The 21,944-nt window shown below is 35.8% G+C and overlaps 2 protein-coding genes and 2 pseudogenes across 3 annotated transcripts; 3 read left to right on the forward strand and 1 right to left on the reverse strand.

Annotated features, from left to right (window-relative positions):
- Positions 1-447: 447 nt before the first annotated feature.
- Positions 448-2,042, forward strand: LOC147484167 (zeatin O-glucosyltransferase-like). Its single transcript, XM_086577073.1, has one exon. It carries the CDS (start codon positions 496-498, stop codon positions 1,918-1,920), a length of 1,425 nt encoding a protein of 474 aa, XP_086433199.1. The 5' UTR covers positions 448-495; the 3' UTR covers positions 1,921-2,042.
- Positions 2,043-3,625: 1,583 nt separating this feature from the next.
- On the reverse strand, positions 3,626-7,041 carry Y14 (RNA-binding (RRM/RBD/RNP motifs) family protein). The gene is made up of 4 exons (XM_086577333.1): positions 6,629-7,041; positions 6,250-6,386; positions 4,929-5,077; positions 3,626-3,948 (listed from the first exon to the last, which is right to left on the reverse strand). Exons 1-4 carry the CDS (start codon positions 6,972-6,974, stop codon positions 3,900-3,902), a joined length of 681 nt encoding a protein of 226 aa, XP_086433459.1. The 5' UTR covers positions 6,975-7,041; the 3' UTR covers positions 3,626-3,899.
- Positions 7,042-14,997: 7,956 nt separating this feature from the next.
- On the forward strand, positions 14,998-16,630 carry LOC147484169 (UPF0481 protein At3g47200-like; annotated as a pseudogene). Its single transcript, XR_015204389.1, has 2 exons — positions 14,998-15,137; positions 15,247-16,630. The product of XR_015204389.1 is annotated as a UPF0481 protein At3g47200-like (transcript).
- Positions 16,631-20,290: 3,660 nt separating this feature from the next.
- Positions 20,291-21,072, forward strand: LOC147484170 (putative E3 ubiquitin-protein ligase XERICO; annotated as a pseudogene).
- Positions 21,073-21,944: the final 872 nt, after the last annotated feature.

The following is a 21,944-nucleotide window of genomic DNA, read 5'->3' on the forward strand; positions in this document are numbered from 1 at the left end:
TGCAAATCATGTTAAATCAACAACAAAATTAAAGCGATTCTTTTAGCTAGTCAAAAGAACATGGCAAGATAATAAAAATATTGCCGACAAGTGGCTTACGGCCTTTAGATTTGCGCCTGCAGAACTAAAAATGCGTATTTTTATAAAATTTACAAATATAAGAAAACAGAAAAAATAATCAAATAAACAAACAAATCCGGCCTCAAGTTCTCAAGTTCTCAAATTGACGTACAATGCAGCCCCCCAAGTGCTCAGTTGCAACATAAAACTCCCTAGATTTGTCAGTAAAAACAGTCAAGTAATCTTTTGGAATTTGTTTGAAGCATCAATATGCGAAGTGCGCCATGCTTAATTAGTGCCATGTGGATTGTTAAAGTGTAGGCGATCTTATATTTCTATTTATATGTGAATAAGGACATGGCACTAATGGACAATTGTTGGCATATATTGCGGTAATGACAATGAGTTTTAAAAACTCTATAAAATCCATGTACAATGCCTTTGAGATCAAGACACTTATTCTCAATGGATACTTCACAAACAGAGTTACCAGTAGTGGTGGTGATGGTTCCTTTACCAGCACAAGGCCACCTAAATCAGTTGTTAAACTTGTCAAGGCTTGTATCCGTTCATGGGGTACCAGTACATTACATTGGTTCAGCCACACACAATCGTCAAGCAAAGCAACGTGTTCATGGCTGGGAACCTTCCACCATATCAAATATCCATTTCCATGATATCCAACTCCCACCAATTATGATGCCTTCCCCCGATCCTCATGCTTCGAACAAGTTTCCCGCCCATTTTCAACCTATATTTGATTCTACAGCAAGTCTACGTGAACCCCTTGTCGCACTTCTTCATACTCTTTCAGCTAAGGCTCGGCGTGTAGTTGTTGTTCACGACTCAATTATGTGCTTTGCCGCTCAAGAAGCATGTTCAATTCCTAACGGTGAAGCGTATGCCTTCCACGCTGTCTCCGCCTTCGCTGCCCTCTTTTTCCAATGGGAAAGGCATGGAAAATCTGGAGAGATTATATTTCCAAGTGATCTTCCTTATATATCTCTCGAGGATTGTTTTACTGCAAGATTCGCCAAGTTCGTTGATGAACAATACATGTTTATGAAATTTGTTAGAGGTCACCTGTATAACACATGTCGACCAATTGAAGGTAGGTTCATTGATCTTTTGGCACAAGAAAGACTACTTGGAGATATGAAGCAATGGGAAACTGGGCCACTTAATCCAGTAGCAATCCATGCAGATGAATCTCGACAACGTCACAGTTGCCTGGACTGGCTTGATAAACAACCTAAGAATTCAGTTCTTTATATTTCGTTTGGGACAATGACATCGATATCAGATGAACAGATCACTGAGCTAGCGGTTGGACTTGAAGGCAGTGAACAAAGGTTTATTTGGGCATTGAGGGAGGCTGATAAAGGTGACATCTTCACAGAAGAGAAGGAAGGTAGGAAAATTGAACTCCCAAATGGTTTTGAGGAGAGGGTGAAAGGAATAGGAATGGTGGTGAGGGATTGGGCTCCTCAACTAGAGATACTAGCCCATGCTTCAACTGGGGGATTCTTGAGTCACTGTGGTTGGAACTCATGCATGGAGAGTTTAAGCATGGGTGTTCCTATTGGAGCTTGGCCAATGCACTCAGACCAACCTAGGAATACCATGTTGGTGACTGAGGTACTAAAAGTCGGTCTGGTTGTTCGAGAGTGGTCACAACGAAAAAAGGTACTGTCTTCTTCTGCGATTGAAAATTCAGTAAGAGAGTTGATGGTGTCCGAGGAAAGGCAGGAAATGAGGAAGCGAGCCAAAGAACTGGGTATGTCTGTTCGACAAGCGGTGTCCGATGGAGGGACCTCAACTAAACAGCTTGATTCGTTTATCGCGTACATATCTAGATAGGAGATATCTTGTTGATCTCACAATGTGGGAGTGTGGAACCCAATGCAAGTGAAGAGGTTCCTTCAATGTACCTGATACTTGAATGAAGTTGGAAAATAATATACAGGTCTAAATTAAAATCACCCATTCATTTTATGATGTTTCGTTTGCGACAAATCTAAACTATTATAAAGATTGCGACCCTCAGGTACAGTCCCGCAGCAATAGTGAAATAGTATTTTTTTTTAATGTAACTCTAAATCTCTTCGTCCATTTCATATATACCAAATTATCAATATATATATATACCGATATTCATACTGTTAGAGTTTTAGTTGCTGAGGTTGTAGTTGGTACACATATAGATGCCACATTAGCTAAAGATACTCATCAAGATGTTGACTTGGATGTTGTGGTTTAAGTGGATACTATTTTAATACAAGTGGATGCATGATGTTGTAGTTACAAATGATTCCTAGAACCCCTTGACTGGTGAGTAGGCTTGTGCTCCAATGAACCAGCAGATGAGATATAAAATATAACATATCTCTCTATCTGGTACAAGGTCGAGAGTTCATAGGGAAACTCAAGCTGATGAAGAATGGACTACGGTTAGGTCAAAGAGAACTAGAAAAGAACCCTCTCCAAGTGTGGTCAAGGGGCACTTAGTCAGTGAAATTAGTCCGACCTTAGTTATGATTAAGCAAATTTCCAAGGCAAGATATAAAAGTAAAAATTTTGATGGATGCATTAAGGAGATTTCGGATGATACTCTTGGTTTAACATCCGCTTGCGGTGAATGTGAGACTTTTTTCTATAATTCCGAGTATGCACAAAAACATTTAAGGAATGATCATCTGGTCTTAAGGGATAAAACTTTTGTTTAGTGGCTGACATTAGATAATTTTATGTTGTTAATTCTTTGTGTGTGCACTCGAGTAGGCTATATTGACGAGTTTCTTATGATTGTAAGGCTTAGAGCCTAGTATTGTTGTAGTGATGATTTTCCCTCTAATATCATACTCTTAGAGAGGTATGTAATTCTTTGAAATTTAATCAATAGGTAAGTAGGGGTCTGCCTCAACTCCATAACCTTTTCACAAAAAAAAAAAAAAAAAAAACTAACTTTTGGGACTCTTAAACATACCATTCACATTCAGCGCAAGTGCATAACTATCGAGAGCGCCAAGTTTCTCTTAAGTCTTTTCTGTCTAATCAGGTTATGCCTGTAACGCACTCCCACAAGTTCGTAAGTTTTTTCTGTCTAATCAGGTTATGTCTGTAACCCACTCCCACAAGTTCACAACCGCAACCGCATGACTTGAAGTTGTTGTAACTTCCAAATTTGATTCCAATACGTCTCTCTATGCCCTAACACTTCGGGACTAGCAACTCATCTTTTTCATGTGAAGTTTAACACTTGCTGGGGTTGGAGCAACTAACAATACTACAAAATCATCCACAACAACGATATCATCTTTAATTATGAACTAGAATACAAGTAGAGCTTTCTAACTCGTTAGCATCGGTTTCAAGCAAACCAGAGGTGAGAATCCAAAAAGGCTACTTCGAGGAAAAAGGATTTGGAGATATCGTCCAATAAGCATTGTTCGTAAAATGACATTTGCTAAAAACGTGACAGTAAAATTTGCCCAGTAAACTTCGTCACCCAATGGGTCAATGGTGTATAATAACATGGCGTCAATGGTGGACTACGCCAAGCAGATAAAGCAAATAGCATAGTCAATTTCTTCTATCTCAAATATCACATCTTAATTGTTGACAAAATAGTTTGCATATTCTAAGGAAACAAACTCAGCTTACAGAGTTGAACACCTTTCAAAATATGAAGGAGCAAATAGGAGTGGCCGAGCATCAAATACATTTCTAATAGCGGAGGTTAAAAAAATCCAACCAAACCGAAATCCCATGACACAAACTTTGATTTCACATCTGACATTTGATGCCCATACATCATCTGATAGCAGATTAACATCAAATCAGTACCTCCTCCTGGGGGGACTCCTTGAACGATGCCCACGTGGTGATCTGCATTGAGAAAAAACACAACTTAGGTAACATAGATGTACAAGGGATGGGAAAGAAACAACATTGCAACAGACAAGTACCCAAATGAATTTTTTTATCTAACAGGCGTCCAAGTACAACAACGATCCTATCTACATAGCACGAAAGTATTAGGCCCGCTATAACTCACAGAAGTGATATCCGTCCACATCCATTTTAACATGCAGTTACGGATGAAGACAGTGGGGCTAATGTAGTGGGTTGTACCCTATTACAGTATGGATGACATATCCAGTAAAAGTCGTTGCCTGTAAGTCTTTCAAATGGTAAGAAAATCACATCTCTTCACAAAGTCGTCTATGAGCAAGAGCTGATCATATCTATCAAGGCTTTATTATTTCAGTGGTCTAAGGTGGGATAGGCTTTTGTATTTAGAAGTAGAATAATTTGTAGTTCTTGGATTAGCCTCCTTTGGCTATGTTTTTAGTTTTATTTTGTTTCTTTGTAATAGTAGGCTCTCTCGGCCTACTTTATTTCTTTTCACTTTTAATGAGATTTCAACTTTACCGAGCAAAAAAAAAAGTCGTCTCTGAGCAATAGACCAGAAAAGGAAGGGAAAGAAAGAGAAGAATACATTGAAGATACAAGTAAGACTCCAAGTAACATAGACACTTCATATTCTTAAAATAATCAGTGTCGGACACACACTTACGGACGCGTTGTGAATACTAGGGTTTCTTCTATCCCATAAAAGACTAAGAAAATAGTTTATTAACAAAGTTCCAACTCTATGATATGCAAGTTTCATTAACAAATTATTTGCAAGGAGGCACATTGTAAGGTCCTAAGTCCAATTCACATTAGAACAACTAAACACATTGACCATAATCATAAGCTCAGATATCAATAAATAATTCGGCAGGGGTTATATAAATGTTGACATTGACAACTTTTCCTAAACAGAAAAATAAATACGCTAAGATCGGTTAAAAATGTCAGACCTCCTCCTCATGTTTCTCTTTTTGAAGAAGGGACCATTGCTGAAAGCCCAGTCAACCGAGAGCGTCTGGCCAAGAAGATCAACACCATTCGATTCAGATATTGCAGTCTGGGCTTCCTCAAACCTCTCATACTCTATGAGTGCATAACCCTGGTAGAAAAAAAAAAAAACAGAATGGAGTTCAAATTGGAACTTCCAACCAACTTACTAACACACTCAAGAGAAAATCAATACAGAGCTTGAAATAAAAAGAAAGAAACAGTATATCATTCAAAATAGTTGTCTGGTTGAACAGGACTCTACAACAGAATCCCACACAAGCGATAGTCTAGAAGAATGAGTATTCGGCCACAACATGCAAAATACAGAAACCAAATTTCAATCTTTCCATAAGGCATTAAGAATACAATGCTTACGGATAGGCAGCAGAAATTTTCAAACCAACATCATCATTTTCAAACTAAATAATTGTTTTGTCAATAATATCCGAATACTATGCTGCATCAGATTTTGCAAATATGTAGGAAAACAAGTAAGCGGCTTCACTTTTAAAAAATATATTTTGTTGATAGGAATTATTGATTGGGAAGGAAAGACTGCTTTGTGTAACCTTTATGAAGCTTCAAAACAATCGTCATGATAAATCAGTTCATTATGATTACTGTAAATGAATGTCATCAGTTGTATGGTTGATGGTTAGGGTACCCTAATGTTCCATAAAGCCGGAAGGAGGCTCTGGACAGCATAAAATGAACTGAGTTAAAGAGCAAGGAATAAGCAAGCTAATTTCATATAAAACCCAAGCTCCTTTTCGCGGTGGCAGCCCTAGTTTCACAACATGATTTGTAACAGAGAATCAAACAAAGGAATCCGTTACCGGAAAGAATGGAAGCAAAAAGGTAACGGTAAAATTGTAATAGAGTATAAAAAAGGAATCCCTAGTTTCATATTGTGCAGTCATTTATAAGTGAGAAATCAGTGTCTCCCTTTCAGTCTAATTGAGTAATATATTATTCTCTGATAAAAACAACAAAACCAAATGAAAATTTATATAGGTACATTACTACATTAGAGATAAAATCCCAAGACAAAGATCAAACCAAGTAAATTGTCAAGTATGTGGACCACAGTAATCTTTGTTCACGCAACAGGGTCCAATACATTGTCCAGACTGACAAGTTCTTAAAACTGGAATCCTCTTCGTACAAAAATAATCAGTTTAACATGTGCCTTACAGTTACTAGATGCACACTATATTAAAAAGAGTAAAATACCATGCTATAAGAGTTATTAAAAAAAAACGTCAAAAAGGAATTGCTTACCTTAACAAACCCAGTACGCCGATCAAGATTCAGATGCAAATTCTTGACTTCACCATATTCACCAAAATGGTTTTGAAGATCATCCTCTTGTGCTTCTTCATGCACTCCAGTTACCAATATAATCCATCCCTCAATCGCTTCACATATTCATAAAGCAAAAAGAAAATCTTAGTTCTTCAATTACATCCAAAATTTCGACAAACAATCCAAATACCCAAACAAGGCATACTCATAAAACTTCAATTCATTCCATAAGTTAGTTTAAATCCCCAAACCCTAATTCTCAATATAAACCAATACTAATTCATAACAAATGAAACCCTAGAAACTAAACAGTTGACAAAAATATAATAAATAGATAAAGAGTGAGAGTGCATACAACGTTGTGGGCCAGGAGCACCATCAGAGAACAATGAATCGAAATCTTTACCACCAAATCGATTATTCCTCTCAGCATTGTTACTAATCTCTTCACGAAATCCCCTCCCTTTAGTCTTTCTAGGAGGAGGAGCAGTAACAACATTACTATTATTATTATTATTATTATTATTACCACCAGTAATAGCAGATTTGAGCTTTGGTAATTGTTGTTGTGAAGAAATATTAGCTGTACTAGTAGTAGTAGTAGTTGGATCGATTATGTCTATTGCTGCACCACCTTCTTCGTCCATTAAATCATCATCTTCTAACTCGAAATCTACTGCTTCTACGTCGGTTGCCGCCATTGCTTATTTTTTTTCTTGCTCCTCGTTTTTTGATTTTTTTTTGTGTGAAACAAAAGATAAATGCCCGTGTTTGGGTTTGGGTTTGGGTTTGGGTTTATATAGAACAACTAAGACAAAAAGGTCCGGCCCATTCCATGATCCAGTTAGGGCCCAGCCCATGATCCAACCAGGCGCTAACAATGTTGGGCCTAATTAGCAGTAACTTAAGTAAACACTTTATTTTGAAATAGAAATATTTGGTTTAGAGAGCTTATATAACAGATTCATGTTTTGTTTGAGTTGCGGAAGTTGTTGTTGTTTTTAGGGAAAGCTTTGGTATCGAGTAATCGAGAGATTGAAAATGATTCGTGACTACTTTGGGTGAATTATTTTCTTGAGAGAGGAAATATTGAAACAAAATAGGGTTTAGAGTTCGGGAGATTTTTTTAAAAAAAGAGATATAGTTTCAGTTTTCATAATTTTTGTGGGGGAGAGAGATTTAATTTAGAGTATTTGTAATATCTATGTTTTTATTTAATATCCAAAATTATTTATTTTATAATTTGTAATATATTATTTATTATTATGTCTTAAATAGTTAATTGATTTGAGTGCAATATGTTTGACTTTTTGAAAACGGGAGAAAATAATTTGTTTAGTTTGAAAATGGTTTAATAAAAAATATTTTAAGTTTTAAAATATGGTGTAGGGATTTTATTAAGATAGAATTTTTTTGAACTAGAATGAATATTTTCTTTATTAATGTTGAGATAATATGAGAGCAAATGGGTATAGAGATTTTATAATTATGGAATACTATTTACTTTTCTTAGATCTAAAACATATGGTTTGCTTTGAAAAAAACAAAAAAAAATATATATAAAAAATATATAAAAAATAAAATAAAAATAATAAATAGGAAATAAGAAATAGAGTTTTTTTTTTATTGCTTGGTGATATAAATTTTATATGGCGTGGATTTATTTTCTATGATTGCTCTTTCTATTGCAACAACAATAGATGAGTAAACCTCACTAACTAGTTAATTTCAATTATTTGGTTGTTGATTCTTATTACGTTTAAATACTTAGAAAAACAAATAAATATATATTACATATATTTTATATATATTGGTACTTGGAACGCTAAATATTAGTGTTTGTATAATAATCATAAATTTTTTAAATATAATTTCACATTTATTTACATGAATCTATTCAATATTGCGAAGTAGTTATTAAGGTTGAATAACGTAAAAGATATAAAATAATGTGATTGAAATTTTACCTATTAATTTTGTGTTGCATCAAATATAATATTCATATTATGAAATAAATATTTTGTTTGTTATTAGAAAGCTCATTCTTACAAAGTTTATGAAGTAACCGGCCTACTACTTTTTTAATTGGATGTTTTCATTTGGGCAGCTAGTTCATTTGACTTTTTTCAGTTTTATAAAATAGTATTTGAACCTCGTAATTTACTTTATTGTGGGTTTGTGGTAGAGGTCACTCCAACATAATTTCAAAATTTCGGTAACTCCAAACATAATTTATTCCAAAATAATGAAAAACAAATGTATCCCTTAAATGCAAATTATTTTAAAATACGAGAACTGAGTACCTGAGTTTTATAAGTAAAATTTAACATTTCCATTTGCAATTATTAGAATACTCAAAAGGTGCACCTTAAAGCACCAAGAAAAGCCACCACATCAGAAGATGCTGCGAATTGCTGGGCAAGACTATGTATCTGTAAACAGTTAGAAACGCCACTGGTTAAAAATGACAACATTTTATAAGGGTCCTATTACTGACGGACCCCAATTTGTGTTGGGTGGACTCCCACCAAAAAAACAATTATTACAAGTTTGTCATTAGTTTCAAAAAATCAAAAAAAAAACAATTATTACAAGTATACCATTAGTCCAAAAAAATTTGAATTCGAAACCCCAAACTTAAACGACCCGGCTAGGTCGTTTGGACTAAGTCCTCCCAAACGACTTGGCGGACCGATTGGGACTTAAACGACTTGACGCGGTCGTTTGGACTAAGAAACTAACGGTTGCTAGTCGTTTAAGACTTAACGAAACGATCGGAACACCGGTCAAGAGCCCAAAAAAAAACGAACTATATATTTTTTCAAAATTCAAATCCCAAACAACATGGCCACACCGTTTGGACTATGTCGTTTGGGATTTTTCTAAGTCCAAACGGTGTGGCCATTTTTTTCTAAGTCTAAATCCCAAACGACATGGCCACATCGTTTTGGACTCGAAATTCGGTGTGTGTGTCATGTCGTTTGGGATTTGAACTTTGAAAAAAAATTCAAAGTTCTGTTTTTTGGGCTCTTAACCGGTGTGGCCGGGTCGTTTGGACTAAGTTCCTAACGGTGTGGCCAAGTCGTTTAGGACTTAGTCAAAACAACCTGGCTAGGTCATTTGGACTAAGTCCCAAACGGTGTGGCCAAGTCGTTTGTGACTTAGTCCAAACGACCTAGCCGGGTCGTTTAAGTTTGGGGTTTCGAATTCTATTTTTTTTTTGGACCAATGGCATACTTGTAATAATTATTATTTTTTTAGATTTTTTGAAACCAATGGCACATTTGTAATAATCGTTTTTTTGGTGGGAATCCGCCCAACACAAATTGGGGTCCGTCAGTAACAAGTACCTTTTATAATTGCAAAATGTGAAAGGTGGATGACCTATTGACCTGACATTTGAAATTGGTTCCTGCAGTGAAATACACTAAATAGGATGCTCAATTATACAAAAGATGATCAAAGACTACTCCATGCAGACTCAAAACATCATACTTACAGAAGATACAATGGTTTATTCAAAAAAAAAAGAGCAAACAGGGATAGTATCGCAATGAGAAGTCATAATCAATCTAACCTCGGCAACTCTAACAGTCGATGGTTGTCCAGAGCTTGAATCGGATCCATCACCACTCCCTTGAAACAATTACTACAATTTTTAGGAAAAATTAAATAAACAAATAAAGAAACCCTAAAAATTAAAAATACATGTATTAAAATTGCATGAGCAAAAATAAATGATCAAATCCACGGTAATTCAAAGATAGATAATATGGAGGATTATTAGAATCAGATCCAGAATTAGGTTTTTCATCTTTATCCTCGATATGAGATTTCGATATGGAGGATTATTAGAAACGATTTTTAGCAGTGTGTTGCGTTGATGATACTCTAATGGATCAAATTCATTTGAAGTTTAGCTGTTTTAATATGAAAATTGAAAATATTATGGCCACCCATGAAGCTTTAGATGTTTTAATTACAGTTTATTCTTACTATAGGTTGATTGATAGAGCTTAATTGCATTATCTCACTTCTAATTTTGCCAAATAAACAAATTTCAGTTGTTTCGCAAGTCCTTGCCAAATATTAACCGAAAACCTTGTCTAGTCAAAGCGGTCGAGTGGGAGTGGGAACAATATGAGCGCCACAGCACTGCCCATGTACCATATGCTTTCTTTTACAACCCACTAGCATTTTGGGCACGCTCGATGAGCATGAAATTTATTCTAGCACGCACACGCGATGCGCATGTTTGTTTTTCGTGCTTATTTTATAATACCTATCCGAAACGATAAGCGTGAAATTTATTCTGGCACGCGCAATGCTCTGCTTTTTGGCGCATTAGTTTAGTTTATGCTAACTATCTGAAACCGAAATCAATCGGGTTAATAAAAAATCCTGATTCCAAAATTCAAATTTGAATCGATCATAAAAATTTAAATTTCCGACCCGATTTGTTGCTCTAGATGTAAAGAGATCTCACTAACACACTAATTTAGACTGAATATGTTAAACTTGGAGAGCCCAACACAAACTTTTACGAGCTTGTGCTGGGCTCTCCAAGTTGGTTTTTGCAGTTCGTACTTATCCACCACTTTTTTTTAGGGAGGCAGCTAGACTTTTGATCAGCACATTCGCATGGTTCTGCAGGGCATTATAGTTTCTGATGGTCCTGGCTTCGGTGATTTGCAGTGGCGTTTAGCGACGCTTCCATTGCGCCTTAGTGGGTTAGGTATCTATTGTGCCTCTGATGTCTCTGCTTTTGCTTTTGTGGCCTCCCGTTTTCAGACTTTAGAGCTTCAAAACCACATTCTTAGGAGTTGTGGTACAGTGCCTATGGGTGAGATCCTTAGTGATGCTACTAGTGCATTGCGTCTCTGTCTTCCCGATTTTGACCTTGATTCTCTAGCTGTGAATGCTACCGTCCCCTCAAAACCACAAAAAGTTTTAGCGGAAGCTTTCTACGGTAAGATTGTTGCTAGTCTTGAGAGGGAGTTTGAGTTCTCCACTCGTCAGAAAGCAGTCATGGGATGCTTGCAGTCGGAACATGCAAAAGATTTTCTACTTGCTATTTCGATGGAGGGACTTAGACAACGTATGTCACAGGTGGAGTATCGTACTATTCTCAGGTACCGTCTTATGATTTCTCTGTACTCTGACGGGGGTTTTTGCCCTGTATGCAAAAAAAAGTAGATTAGATGCTTTTGGGGACCATGCAGTACATTATAGACATTTCCCTGGTTTTACATACCGACATGATCATGTTAGAGACATTTTGTGTGATGCATTTTGGAGGGGTGGGGTACAAGTGAAGAAAGAGACTCTGTTAACTTTCTCACCGATCCGAATGAGGGCGATCGACACCGGCCCGCGGATGTCTTGATTCTGATTGGTCCCGGGAAAGCATGCATGTGTTGATGTAACTGGAGTCTCTCCGTTGGTAGGGTTGGGGAATTGTGACTTTGAGGTAGGAGAAGCTGCTAAGAGGGCAGCAACAGGAAAGATGGAAAAGCATGAGGAAGCTTGTAGGGCTAATCAGCATTGTTTTATTCCGTTCAGTTTCGACACTTTTGGATTCTTGGAACAACAGTCTGTTGAGCTACTCAAGAGACTTCAGAAAGTTATGGATAGTAATGTTATGACAGCTGGTTTTAACGAGTTTGTTTTTAGAAGGATAAAACTTGTTATTCAGAAAGTACTTGCGGCGCAGCTTGTTGCACGCTTGTCATAATTAATTATAAAATTCGTTATCATTCATTATCAATAAAATTTCCACTTATATAAATTAAAAAAAAAAAAAAAAAAAAAAATATGATGCGATGTTTTTTTTGCTATTATTTTATGCTACATTTTCGAAACTGAAATCAATCAGGATAATAAAAAACTCCGAGTCCAAAATTTAATTTCGAATCAAACATAAAAATCTAAATTCCCAACCCGATTTGTTGCTATAGATGTAAAGAAGTCCTACTAACACACTAATTTAGACTAATTATATTAAATTTGCCGGGACTGTAAAAAAATAAAAATAAATAAATAAAACAAAAAAATGGCAGGAACTATATTATTGGTGTTTTTTGGAAAGTTTTTGGAATGTTATTTTTTTTGGTCAAACTTGGTCAACTGTCCAAACCGGGTCAACTGTCTTAATCGGGTCAAACTTGTCCAAAAAATTCTAATGTGATGGCATGAACCGTAATATCGGTATTTGGCAAGGATAAAACAAAGATGGCATGAACAGTAATATCGGTATTTGGTAAGGGACAAATTCGAGAAAAAAAAATCCGATCGATGGAAAAAGCTACTGTTACGGGGGGAGTTTTGTTTACAAGATAAAGATGTGCCCAAACTGTCCATGGTGACTTATATCTAAAATCTTTCTTTAATATATAGAAAAATGTGTGTGTGTGTGTGTGTGTGTGGGGGGGGGGGGGGGGGGAACAGTGTTTTGGTGTACGTCCCATGGGCAATTTGGTAATTTTCAGTTTTTTTTGTTTTTTTGAGAGATAAAATAATAATTTAATCTTTATAATTTTTTAAAAAAAACTCAGTGGAACCCACGTAGGTACTACGTGCACAGTGGCTAGTACTTTAATAATTGCGGCCTCGGCAGAACGAGGGGAGAGAAAAAAACGTGCACCATTCTAACATCTAAACTAATTTAATAATTGCGACTCTCAATAGTGAAATATTGTTACAGTCAGACAATAGTGAAATATTGTTTTTTTAATGTATCTCTCAATCACTTCGTCACTTTTTCTTAATAATTGCTACAGTCAGACAATAGTGAAATATTGCCTGACTGTAGCAATCACTTCGTCACTTTTTCTTAATAATTGCTACAGTCAGACAATAGTGAAATATTGTTTTTTTAATGTATCTCTTAATCACTTCGTCACTTTTTCTTAATAATTGCTACAGTCAGACAATAGTGAAATATTGTTTTTTTAATGTATCTCTCAATCACTTCGTCACTTTTTCTCATGAGTATTTTGCCCCTATAACTTTTGTTTATTTACAAATTTAGCCCTATTTATATACCTTTTACATATCTATCTTCCTGTCTCACCGACTCCCCTTGACTTGAATTTTGATTTCTCATTTTCACTCTCCCACTCTCATTCCTTTAAAGACGTTAAGCCACGTACTGCATCCGGAGGAAGCACTAAATTGTTTGTCTGGGAAGTATATGTCGAATTGAAGTATGGTATTAATTGATTTGATGGAGGGAGCAGATCGAATTTCTAATGTTTAATTGGTTTTTTTGTTGAATTGCAAAGAATTAACATTGAGTTTTTGATATGCTGTTCGATTGCTCTGCAATGCCGAAGAAGAGTCCAACGTTTGTGTGAAGAGAGCAGAGAGGTGAGAATGTGACATAGGGGAGAAGACAGTCAAGACACAAACCTGTCACACGTGTTTAGAGTAAGACATGTGTTGTCACTACAAACATCCGCGTTATTACCAAAAAGGCCAAAACATTGTTTGGTTTTGAGACTATATTTTGTTGGGCGTCACCAAAAGACTTGCAAAAAACAGACCAAGTAAACACAACAACTAATAAACCCGATAAAGTCCAGATTATTCGTATAGCATGTCAACTTTTTCCAAAAAAATCAAATAAAATAGAACTACCAAAAAACAATTTAAGTTATCACAGTATCTAAACCAAATAAAGTCAAGGTTTTAATGTCTAATAAAGTATCAATGGTATAAGACATATATTGTGTTATCTTATGGTAGTCAGTGGCGAAGCCAGGAATTTATTCTAGGGTGAGCCAATTAGCACTACAAATTTTCAACACAATTCAATTAGAGTGTACACATATCTTTTTTACTTTTTTTCTTAGCTTTAGTTTAATATTTGTCAAATTTTCTTTTTAGTTTTTTTTTATGCAAAAAAACAATTATATTGTTAGTTTAGTTTGTCAATTTTCAAATTCAAAATCATATTAAAGTTTACGTAACAAAATTTTTTAATTTGAAAGAACAATCGTAACTCACACCTAATATACTTTCTAAAGAGTAAACAACAAGATCATTATTTGCATAGGGTAATTCATCAAATTATTTGTTTTGTTAATTGATAAGGTGCATTTAAATGTCTATACTCTTTTACTCCTTTTTTTACTTTCATTTTTTGTTGTTCTTTTGTCAAAATATAATGCCATATGGTCTATGATGGTTAGAGGAGCATGCAAACATTTATATGACAAGCTTACAGTAGCACTAGTACCATCTTTTTAGTAGTGTACGTGAAAGTGTGAAACCCATGTGCACTTGTGTTTCAAATGCGTCATATTCAAATCAAACAACTAATAAATTCCAAAATTACTTTTAAAACCTTAGCCTATCTAACTAGAGACACTTATTATATTTTACTATTTGTAGGCATAATTGACAATTCAAAACATAATGGGTACGCTGAAGCCTTTGAGGAAAGTGAAAACTTACACTTTTACCAATGTTAATTGTCCTCCCCCCCCACCCGGCTCCGCCACGTGCTTCATAAAGTTGCTGATGGTAGTTGTCAATCTAGTATATATGTATGTGTGTGTAGTGCTAGTGCCACACCCTTCCAGTATTTCTTCACTCAGACAAGTCTATTCGCCTCTCTTACATAGTGCAGGGAAGTTTTGCATCGATCGACTCCTAAATTACCCAACTTGAACTTGTCCCCTTGTTAAGAAACATGAGGCTGACAAATGGTGGTTGGACGGCCTGATCTCCTACTGCACAAATTTCACGCTATTATTTTCTACCGGACTTACAAACTTGAGCTTCTTCCCTGGGGTTGGATAAACTAAGTGAAAAGGCAGAATACGGTGTTCGATATCTCTAACAACTCTCTGTTTTCCAAGGTACGTGCCTTCCTGCTAAATTTTATTCTGCCGAGTAAAATTTAAATTTTAGTTAATATTATGTCCCGTCACTAATCACTTAATGTGCTTGTCTATTTATTTCTTTTAGTGATCAAGTCAAAGAAAAGAGACAATGGCCGGTCCAAGCATTCAAGTTGGCGCAGACAGTCAATTGGCAACTACCGTGGTTGAGATGTTACGAAAAGTGCCTCCGTTGCCAACAGAGTGTTGTATTTTTAAGGTTCCAGAGTGTTTGCGAAGTGTAAATGAGGAAGCCTACACGCCCATAGTAATATCAATTGGGCCTCTACACCACGAGGAAAAAAAATTGCAGCCCTTTGAAGCTCACAAAAAAAGGTATCTAAGTTCCTTTCTTCAAAGAAATTCAAACATAAGCTTGGAAGATTGTGTGAAACTTTTGAGGGGATCGGAAGAAAGGGCTCGTAATTTTATTTTGAAGATCAATTTAGTTGTTGCTATAGCAGTGACGAATTTGTTACAATGATGTTATTGGACGGTTGCTTCATAATTGAGTTTTTCCTTAAAGCTATTTTCCCTAAAGATAAATATGACCCGGTCAAGAGGTCATGTTCGCTCAGGGATAGCGTTTATCGAGATATATTGCTACTGGAAAATCAGCTTCCATATTTTGTTCTTAATAATTTATATAACCTAGTAAATGGTCCTGAAAAACGTTGCTCGATATTCTCCTTCCATCAGCTCACGTTACGTCACTTGAAGTATTTGTTGAAAATGGGTCAACCAGATCACTTCATCAGAAGCTCATGCGACGATATAAAGCATCTCCTGGATATATTGCTAGTTTATTTCGTGCCCTCAACAACCAGAATACAGACCACGGAAACTGCAAAAGTTAGAACAATACCGAGTGCAACTACACTTCATGAGTCTGGTGTCAAATTTAATACGGGTACAACCAATTGCTTTTTAGACATAACATTTACATACGGGGTGATACACATCCCAACCATGACAGTTGATGACGGAACAGAATTGGTGTTCCGAAATTTGATCGCCATGGAGCAATCTCAAGAAGATACTACTAATTTCATAGGTGACTATTTCGATATATTGGATTCCCTAGTCAATACTGCCAATGATGTTGCATTTCTCCAATTCAATGGATTTATTGAAAATGGGCTTGGCAGCAATGAGGAAGTAGCGCAAATGATTAACAATATCAACAACGGGGTAATAGCAACACCATCAAAGTCCCATTATTACGGTGCGCTTATGCAAGATCTAAATGATTACTACAGATGTCATCAATGGATGGCAAAACTGAGGAGGGATTACCTCAACAATCCTTGGACGATTAGATCATTATGTGCTGCCTTTTTTCTTCTCGTTTGCACATTGATACAGACCGTGTGTTCGGTCATTTCTGTGAGGCGTTAATATTGTGATACTGTAAATCTCCTAATATGTTTTGTTTGTGTTTTTGGTTGGTAAGAAAACTAATTGAATATGTTTTGTTTGTGTTTTTGGTTGGTAAGAAAACTAATTTGTTACATAGCCCAACAATAGTTGTGATGTACATTTACACAGATAGGGTGGTGGTCTAGATAACCACACACCATACTGCTAGAAGCCTAGAACGGAGAGAAAGGAAAGCTTTACTTTGAGTCTTTGAGAATGGAACAAGTTCAGTGGGAGCTGTTAACCAATCTGTCTAGTGATCGAGCTTGACTTGATCTGATTATCTCCAGATGATCCACCCCAGATCCCCTTAAGTTACACTCTAGATGAGTAGGACCAGAGTTCGTGGACATTCATGTCTCAAAACCAACCGTTGAAATCTTGGCATATACTTTTAATATACCAGCCATTGTATGGGCCGACTAGAAAGAAATGAAAAAAATTGATGCTGGCAAAATTTCAACAAATACAATGCCAACGAACAAATTTTTCATAACAGATCTCTAATTTTTCATTTGTTCTATGGAACCTATTCTGAAGGAACTAAATATCGTTTTCGATCAATGTTTCCGATGAGGACTAAGAAACTTTAATGAAAATTTTGTAACGTTGGGAAAATTTGAAAACACAACCAAAAGTATTCAAAAATTGATAAAATGCGGGTTAGCTCCCCCCGACCACACACACACACAAACTTTTTGCGAAGATGAGTGTAATGAGTCACCTGGGAGTGAAGAGACCGAGCTGGGGAAGAGGGAGTAAGATGGAATGAGTCAGTAAGTGTGAGAGAAGCCAGAATTTCCTTGGCTTTTTTCATGGTTTTAGGTTGAAATGTTTTCAGGGTTTAAGGTGGCAATTAGTGCTTTTGTTCAGGCAACGGTGTGTCATTGTGACTGTTCTGAACTACTGCTCGCACAAGTACCATGTAGATGATGCATATCATGCATATTATGGTTGTTGAAGAGAAGGCAACCCTCGCTCTATATGGTTAGATCCTTACCTTTTGGCATGTTGAACTTCAATGGTTACGTACAACATGTTTGATATGTCATGTTGCAAGTTTGCAACTCTATCTTTTTTGCACAGATTTGGATTTGAATGATCACGCCGTATGACTTAATATATGTGGACTTAGTTTTGTCACTTGGTTCCAGATCACCTGCTAGTCTGCTACTAATAAGGGGTAAAAAATGTGTGGAGTAACTTCATGATGGCTATGAGAAATAGACCAGAATTAAGGGATATTCTCCGACCTCTTATGTCAATATTCTTATGGTCTGCATCCATTATCGAAAATCCTCTTTATTAGATTCTTGATGTATGACTAGCATACAGTTGCAGAGAATGGATTGATTACTTCATAGCCTGGTTTTCAGATAGTGATCCTGATCTATCTCAAAGAAGATTGTATTCTATAGTCCTCATTTATGAAATCTGGAAACACATAAATCATATCAAATTCTCAAATGGTACTGCATCTCACAGGGAAGTATGGAAAAATGTCGTTTCCTCTTGGCACCATATTCTGGATGCTTATAAGGAGGAAGACCAAATCAGAGAAATGGCAGCTTCTCCAACTAACTAACAATACTCTTTCTCATTCTGACATATGCCCAATTTTCACTTTGACGCTGCCTTTGACAGGTGCAATCTAAAGGGTGCAGCAGGGGGTCTTATGCAAGAATGAAGACGGCAACATACTTGGTGCAGCTTTTACAAAGTTCAGTGCATACAATGCACAGCAAGCAGAGTTTCTAGCTGCTGAATTGGCAGCCAATTATGCGCCTGCCTATGCAAGATTGTCAGGTGATAACAAATATGTTATTCAATACCTACAGGCAGCTCAACCCTATGAAGACCAAGCATCAATGAATTGGATCAACGCATCTATTCTTAGCAACTCTAGAACTATTCTAAGCTCTCTGCAAAGTTCTGTATTTTGTGTATGGTTAAGTACAACTTTGAATGGAGAGGCTTGCTCAATTGCTCAATGGGCATTGTGTATGGTTAAGTACAACTTATTTTGAAAGTTAATATATAGCGAGCATATGTTCCCATCGAAAATAAAAAGGCTCGGATGAGGTACTTATTGAGTAAAAAGATCATGTATGCGTGAGCCTACTTTTGGAGTTAGCCTAACGACTCGGCTTTCACCAGTTCATCTCAAACACTTCAGACAAACTGACAAAGACTATTTCCTCTGAAGTCTGAATGTCTATATCCAGCAATGTGATTACAGTCTTCAAACCAAGAACCATTCATTTAGGGAAAAAAATTGCTTAGTGCCTAATCTTCTATTGATTTTACGCCAGATTGGTGATTTAGAGGTGATCATGGCACCGAGCCGCCAATAATTGCATAGTTTTTGCTGACCATCAAATGCATGTCTTAGCAACTGAACGACCACGTTTAGTAACCAAAGGCATAAATGAAGGCCATAATTGACTTTTGTGCTATTTGTACAATTGTACACATGGTTAATGTTGTATTATTATTATTATTATTTTTTTAATAAAATAAAATATTATTATTTGTCTAATCAAATAAGAATCACTTTTTAGGTTATTACTTGTATAATCAAATAAGAATCACTTTTAGGCACCAACGGGTCCAATCGGATGAGCTGTTTTGAAGCATCAGTCTAATCGGTCCACATTTCTTTATAAGGAGCACATTACACATTTAATAATTCGTACCCAGTGTCCCAGTCACATCATTTTCCTGTTTTGTTCTATCCTCCAACTGTGGTAGTAGAATTACTAGAATATAATACAATAAAAATAGAAAACAAACCGGTTGAAAGTCGGACTAAGATGTTTACATTTTAGGATTGTACTTTTTCGCCTGGAAGACTTTCTCGTAAATTTAAGTTAACTAAGGCTTAAAATATCGATATCGATTAATATATTAGTGTATTTAAAAACCGATATATATTAGATATATTTATTTTTTAGTGATTAGTCCAAACTATTTAAAATATCAGATATATTGAAAATATAATATCAAAAATATATTAAAAATATTGAATTTATATTTAAAAATAGTAAAAAAGTTAATTGATATATATTATAAATATCGGATATATCGATTATATCGATAATATAAAATTTTATATAAAAAATTTTAATATATATTTAGAAAAAAAAAATCTATATTCACTACATATATATCAAAAATATCAATATCGGTGTACCAAAATACCAATATATATCAACAATATATCAGATATATATCAGCAATATTTTAGTTTTGGGAACTAACTAGTTTGAACTTTGAAGGGGACTAATAATAGTCGTAGCAGCTTGGAACAATTAGTAGAAGTGACGAAAGGTAGTTTTTCCTCCGGGGAGAACTTCTAGGAAGAGAAGAATAGGTGAAAGACATCCTAAAAAGTTATCATCAAGATGGGACATCAACTGCATAGTCATCTATACGAATGCCACGTATGTACAGCTCAACAAACACCAATAGATCATGAATTCGTGACCTTACGCGCTTCAGGAATCAAGAAACTTCCTTAGACACTGAAAGGTCATTTCACCTGCCACGTGTCATCACCTTATTGTAATCAAGCCAAATTGCTAACTTACACGTGGTCTAGTGAATTTATCCTTTTCAATTCAGGAGCTCACAAGTCATAATACTACTACACGTGTCAATACGTGGGACTCCAACTCAACCATCGTTAGCTTCTTATCCTCGGTCACTAAGATTCCTGGTTAAGTTTCAGTGCCTATATTTATTTTCCGCTGGCAAGTTGTTGGCTCCCAACCTTGTAAGTGGATACCTAAAAAGGACAACTACTTCTTTCCTTCCTTCCAGTGTTAGAGAGTTACAAAATTGTTGGATTGTTTTGTAGAAAGATTGAATAGAGATGGGGCTTTCACACTACCCCAGTGCAGCTGAAGGAATGCTTCCAGTACTAGTAATGAACACAGTAATCTCACTATAATAAAGAACATGGTGCGTTGGGGGCTTCAAGTAGAATATCAAGTACTCTATTCAAATCTCTTTGTAACAATGGGTCTAGGATTGGTGCTAGAAGTGCTAGTGGTGATCAAGGAAGTTGTAGTCATTGGTGTCCAATGGAGTGTTGCGTCTGTCTTCATAAATTTGAAGCTCACCAAGAAGTGAGTGAATTGTCATGCAAGCATTTCTTTCACAAAGGTTGTCTGGACTCTGGAGAAGTGGCTGGATCACAAACACAGTACCTGCCCTCTCTGTAGATCTACCTTCTGAATAGAATCAAGCTTGTAGCTTCTTCACTTTTTTTTTTTTTTTCTCCTTTTACCTTCTCTAGCAGATATGAGTGGTTTTGTGTAATACCATCTTGTAGTGCTTTTTTGGGTGTAAAGAGGGTGCTTACTAAGAAGTTCTCAATATTTTCAGGATAAAAATTGCCTTGATATAGGAATCAAATAACTTATTACATTTTCTTATGAATTATTCAGTTGTGCTTAGAATTATCCAGATGTAAGCGGACACCAGAGGTCTTTAGCTCAAAATCTCACGAGTGCTCCAAGATTTCTATAGATTCTAAATCAAATAACTACTTTAAAAAAGAAAATATACATTTCCTCGGTGTACAACTGACTGAAGATGCATTAATATCACAAAAATTGGAGATAAACTCATACAAGCAGAAGTCACCAATGGATAGATATTAATATTATGACTTGGATTAATTTTATGACTTAAATTTATGAACTGAAGGATTTCATCAATACAGCCCGGCTCTTATATAGGACTTGTGTCTTGAACAGTTTTATAGTTTCGTAAACAACTTATATAGTGTCTTGAATAACTTTTTAAATTTACACTTATTAACTTTTTAATTTATGTTTATATATGACACTATATAAGCTGTGCAAGTTATTATATAAGTTGCGCAAGACACTATATAACAAGTCCGTAAATAGACGTCCGTTTAAGAGCCGGGTTGTTCATCAAAATATATATATATAGTAGAGGCCAAACCGATAATATGGATATTAGTATTGGCAAAAACAAAGTCATCAGCAAAATCCTAAATGAACATATCAAATAATTATTTTGATGTAAAGAATGTTTTCCATTGTCATAGTTGATCTCTACACCACTTGAATCACATTTCTAAAATCTTTAAGTAGTTCGGAGGAAAAAACGCCAAAGAAACCTCTCCAAAGAGGCCAAATACAATTGCTGTATCGAGTGGCCTTTAAAGCCCAATCGGGATCTATGGTCTTACATGATTCTACTGCAGAAAATTACCAACAGAGGAAACCTTTCAAAAGCTTCTTGCGTCTAAGAGACTAATCCCTAGGACCCTAATCCTGATATGTTAGGATTTGGGGAGTTCCTTTCACTAAACAACTCAAAAGGACCAAC

Source organism: Coptis chinensis, chromosome 8 (assembly GCF_015680905.1).
Source record: "Coptis chinensis isolate HL-2020 chromosome 8, ASM1568090v1, whole genome shotgun sequence".
Classification (NCBI taxonomy): domain Eukaryota; kingdom Viridiplantae; phylum Streptophyta; class Magnoliopsida; order Ranunculales; family Ranunculaceae; genus Coptis; species Coptis chinensis.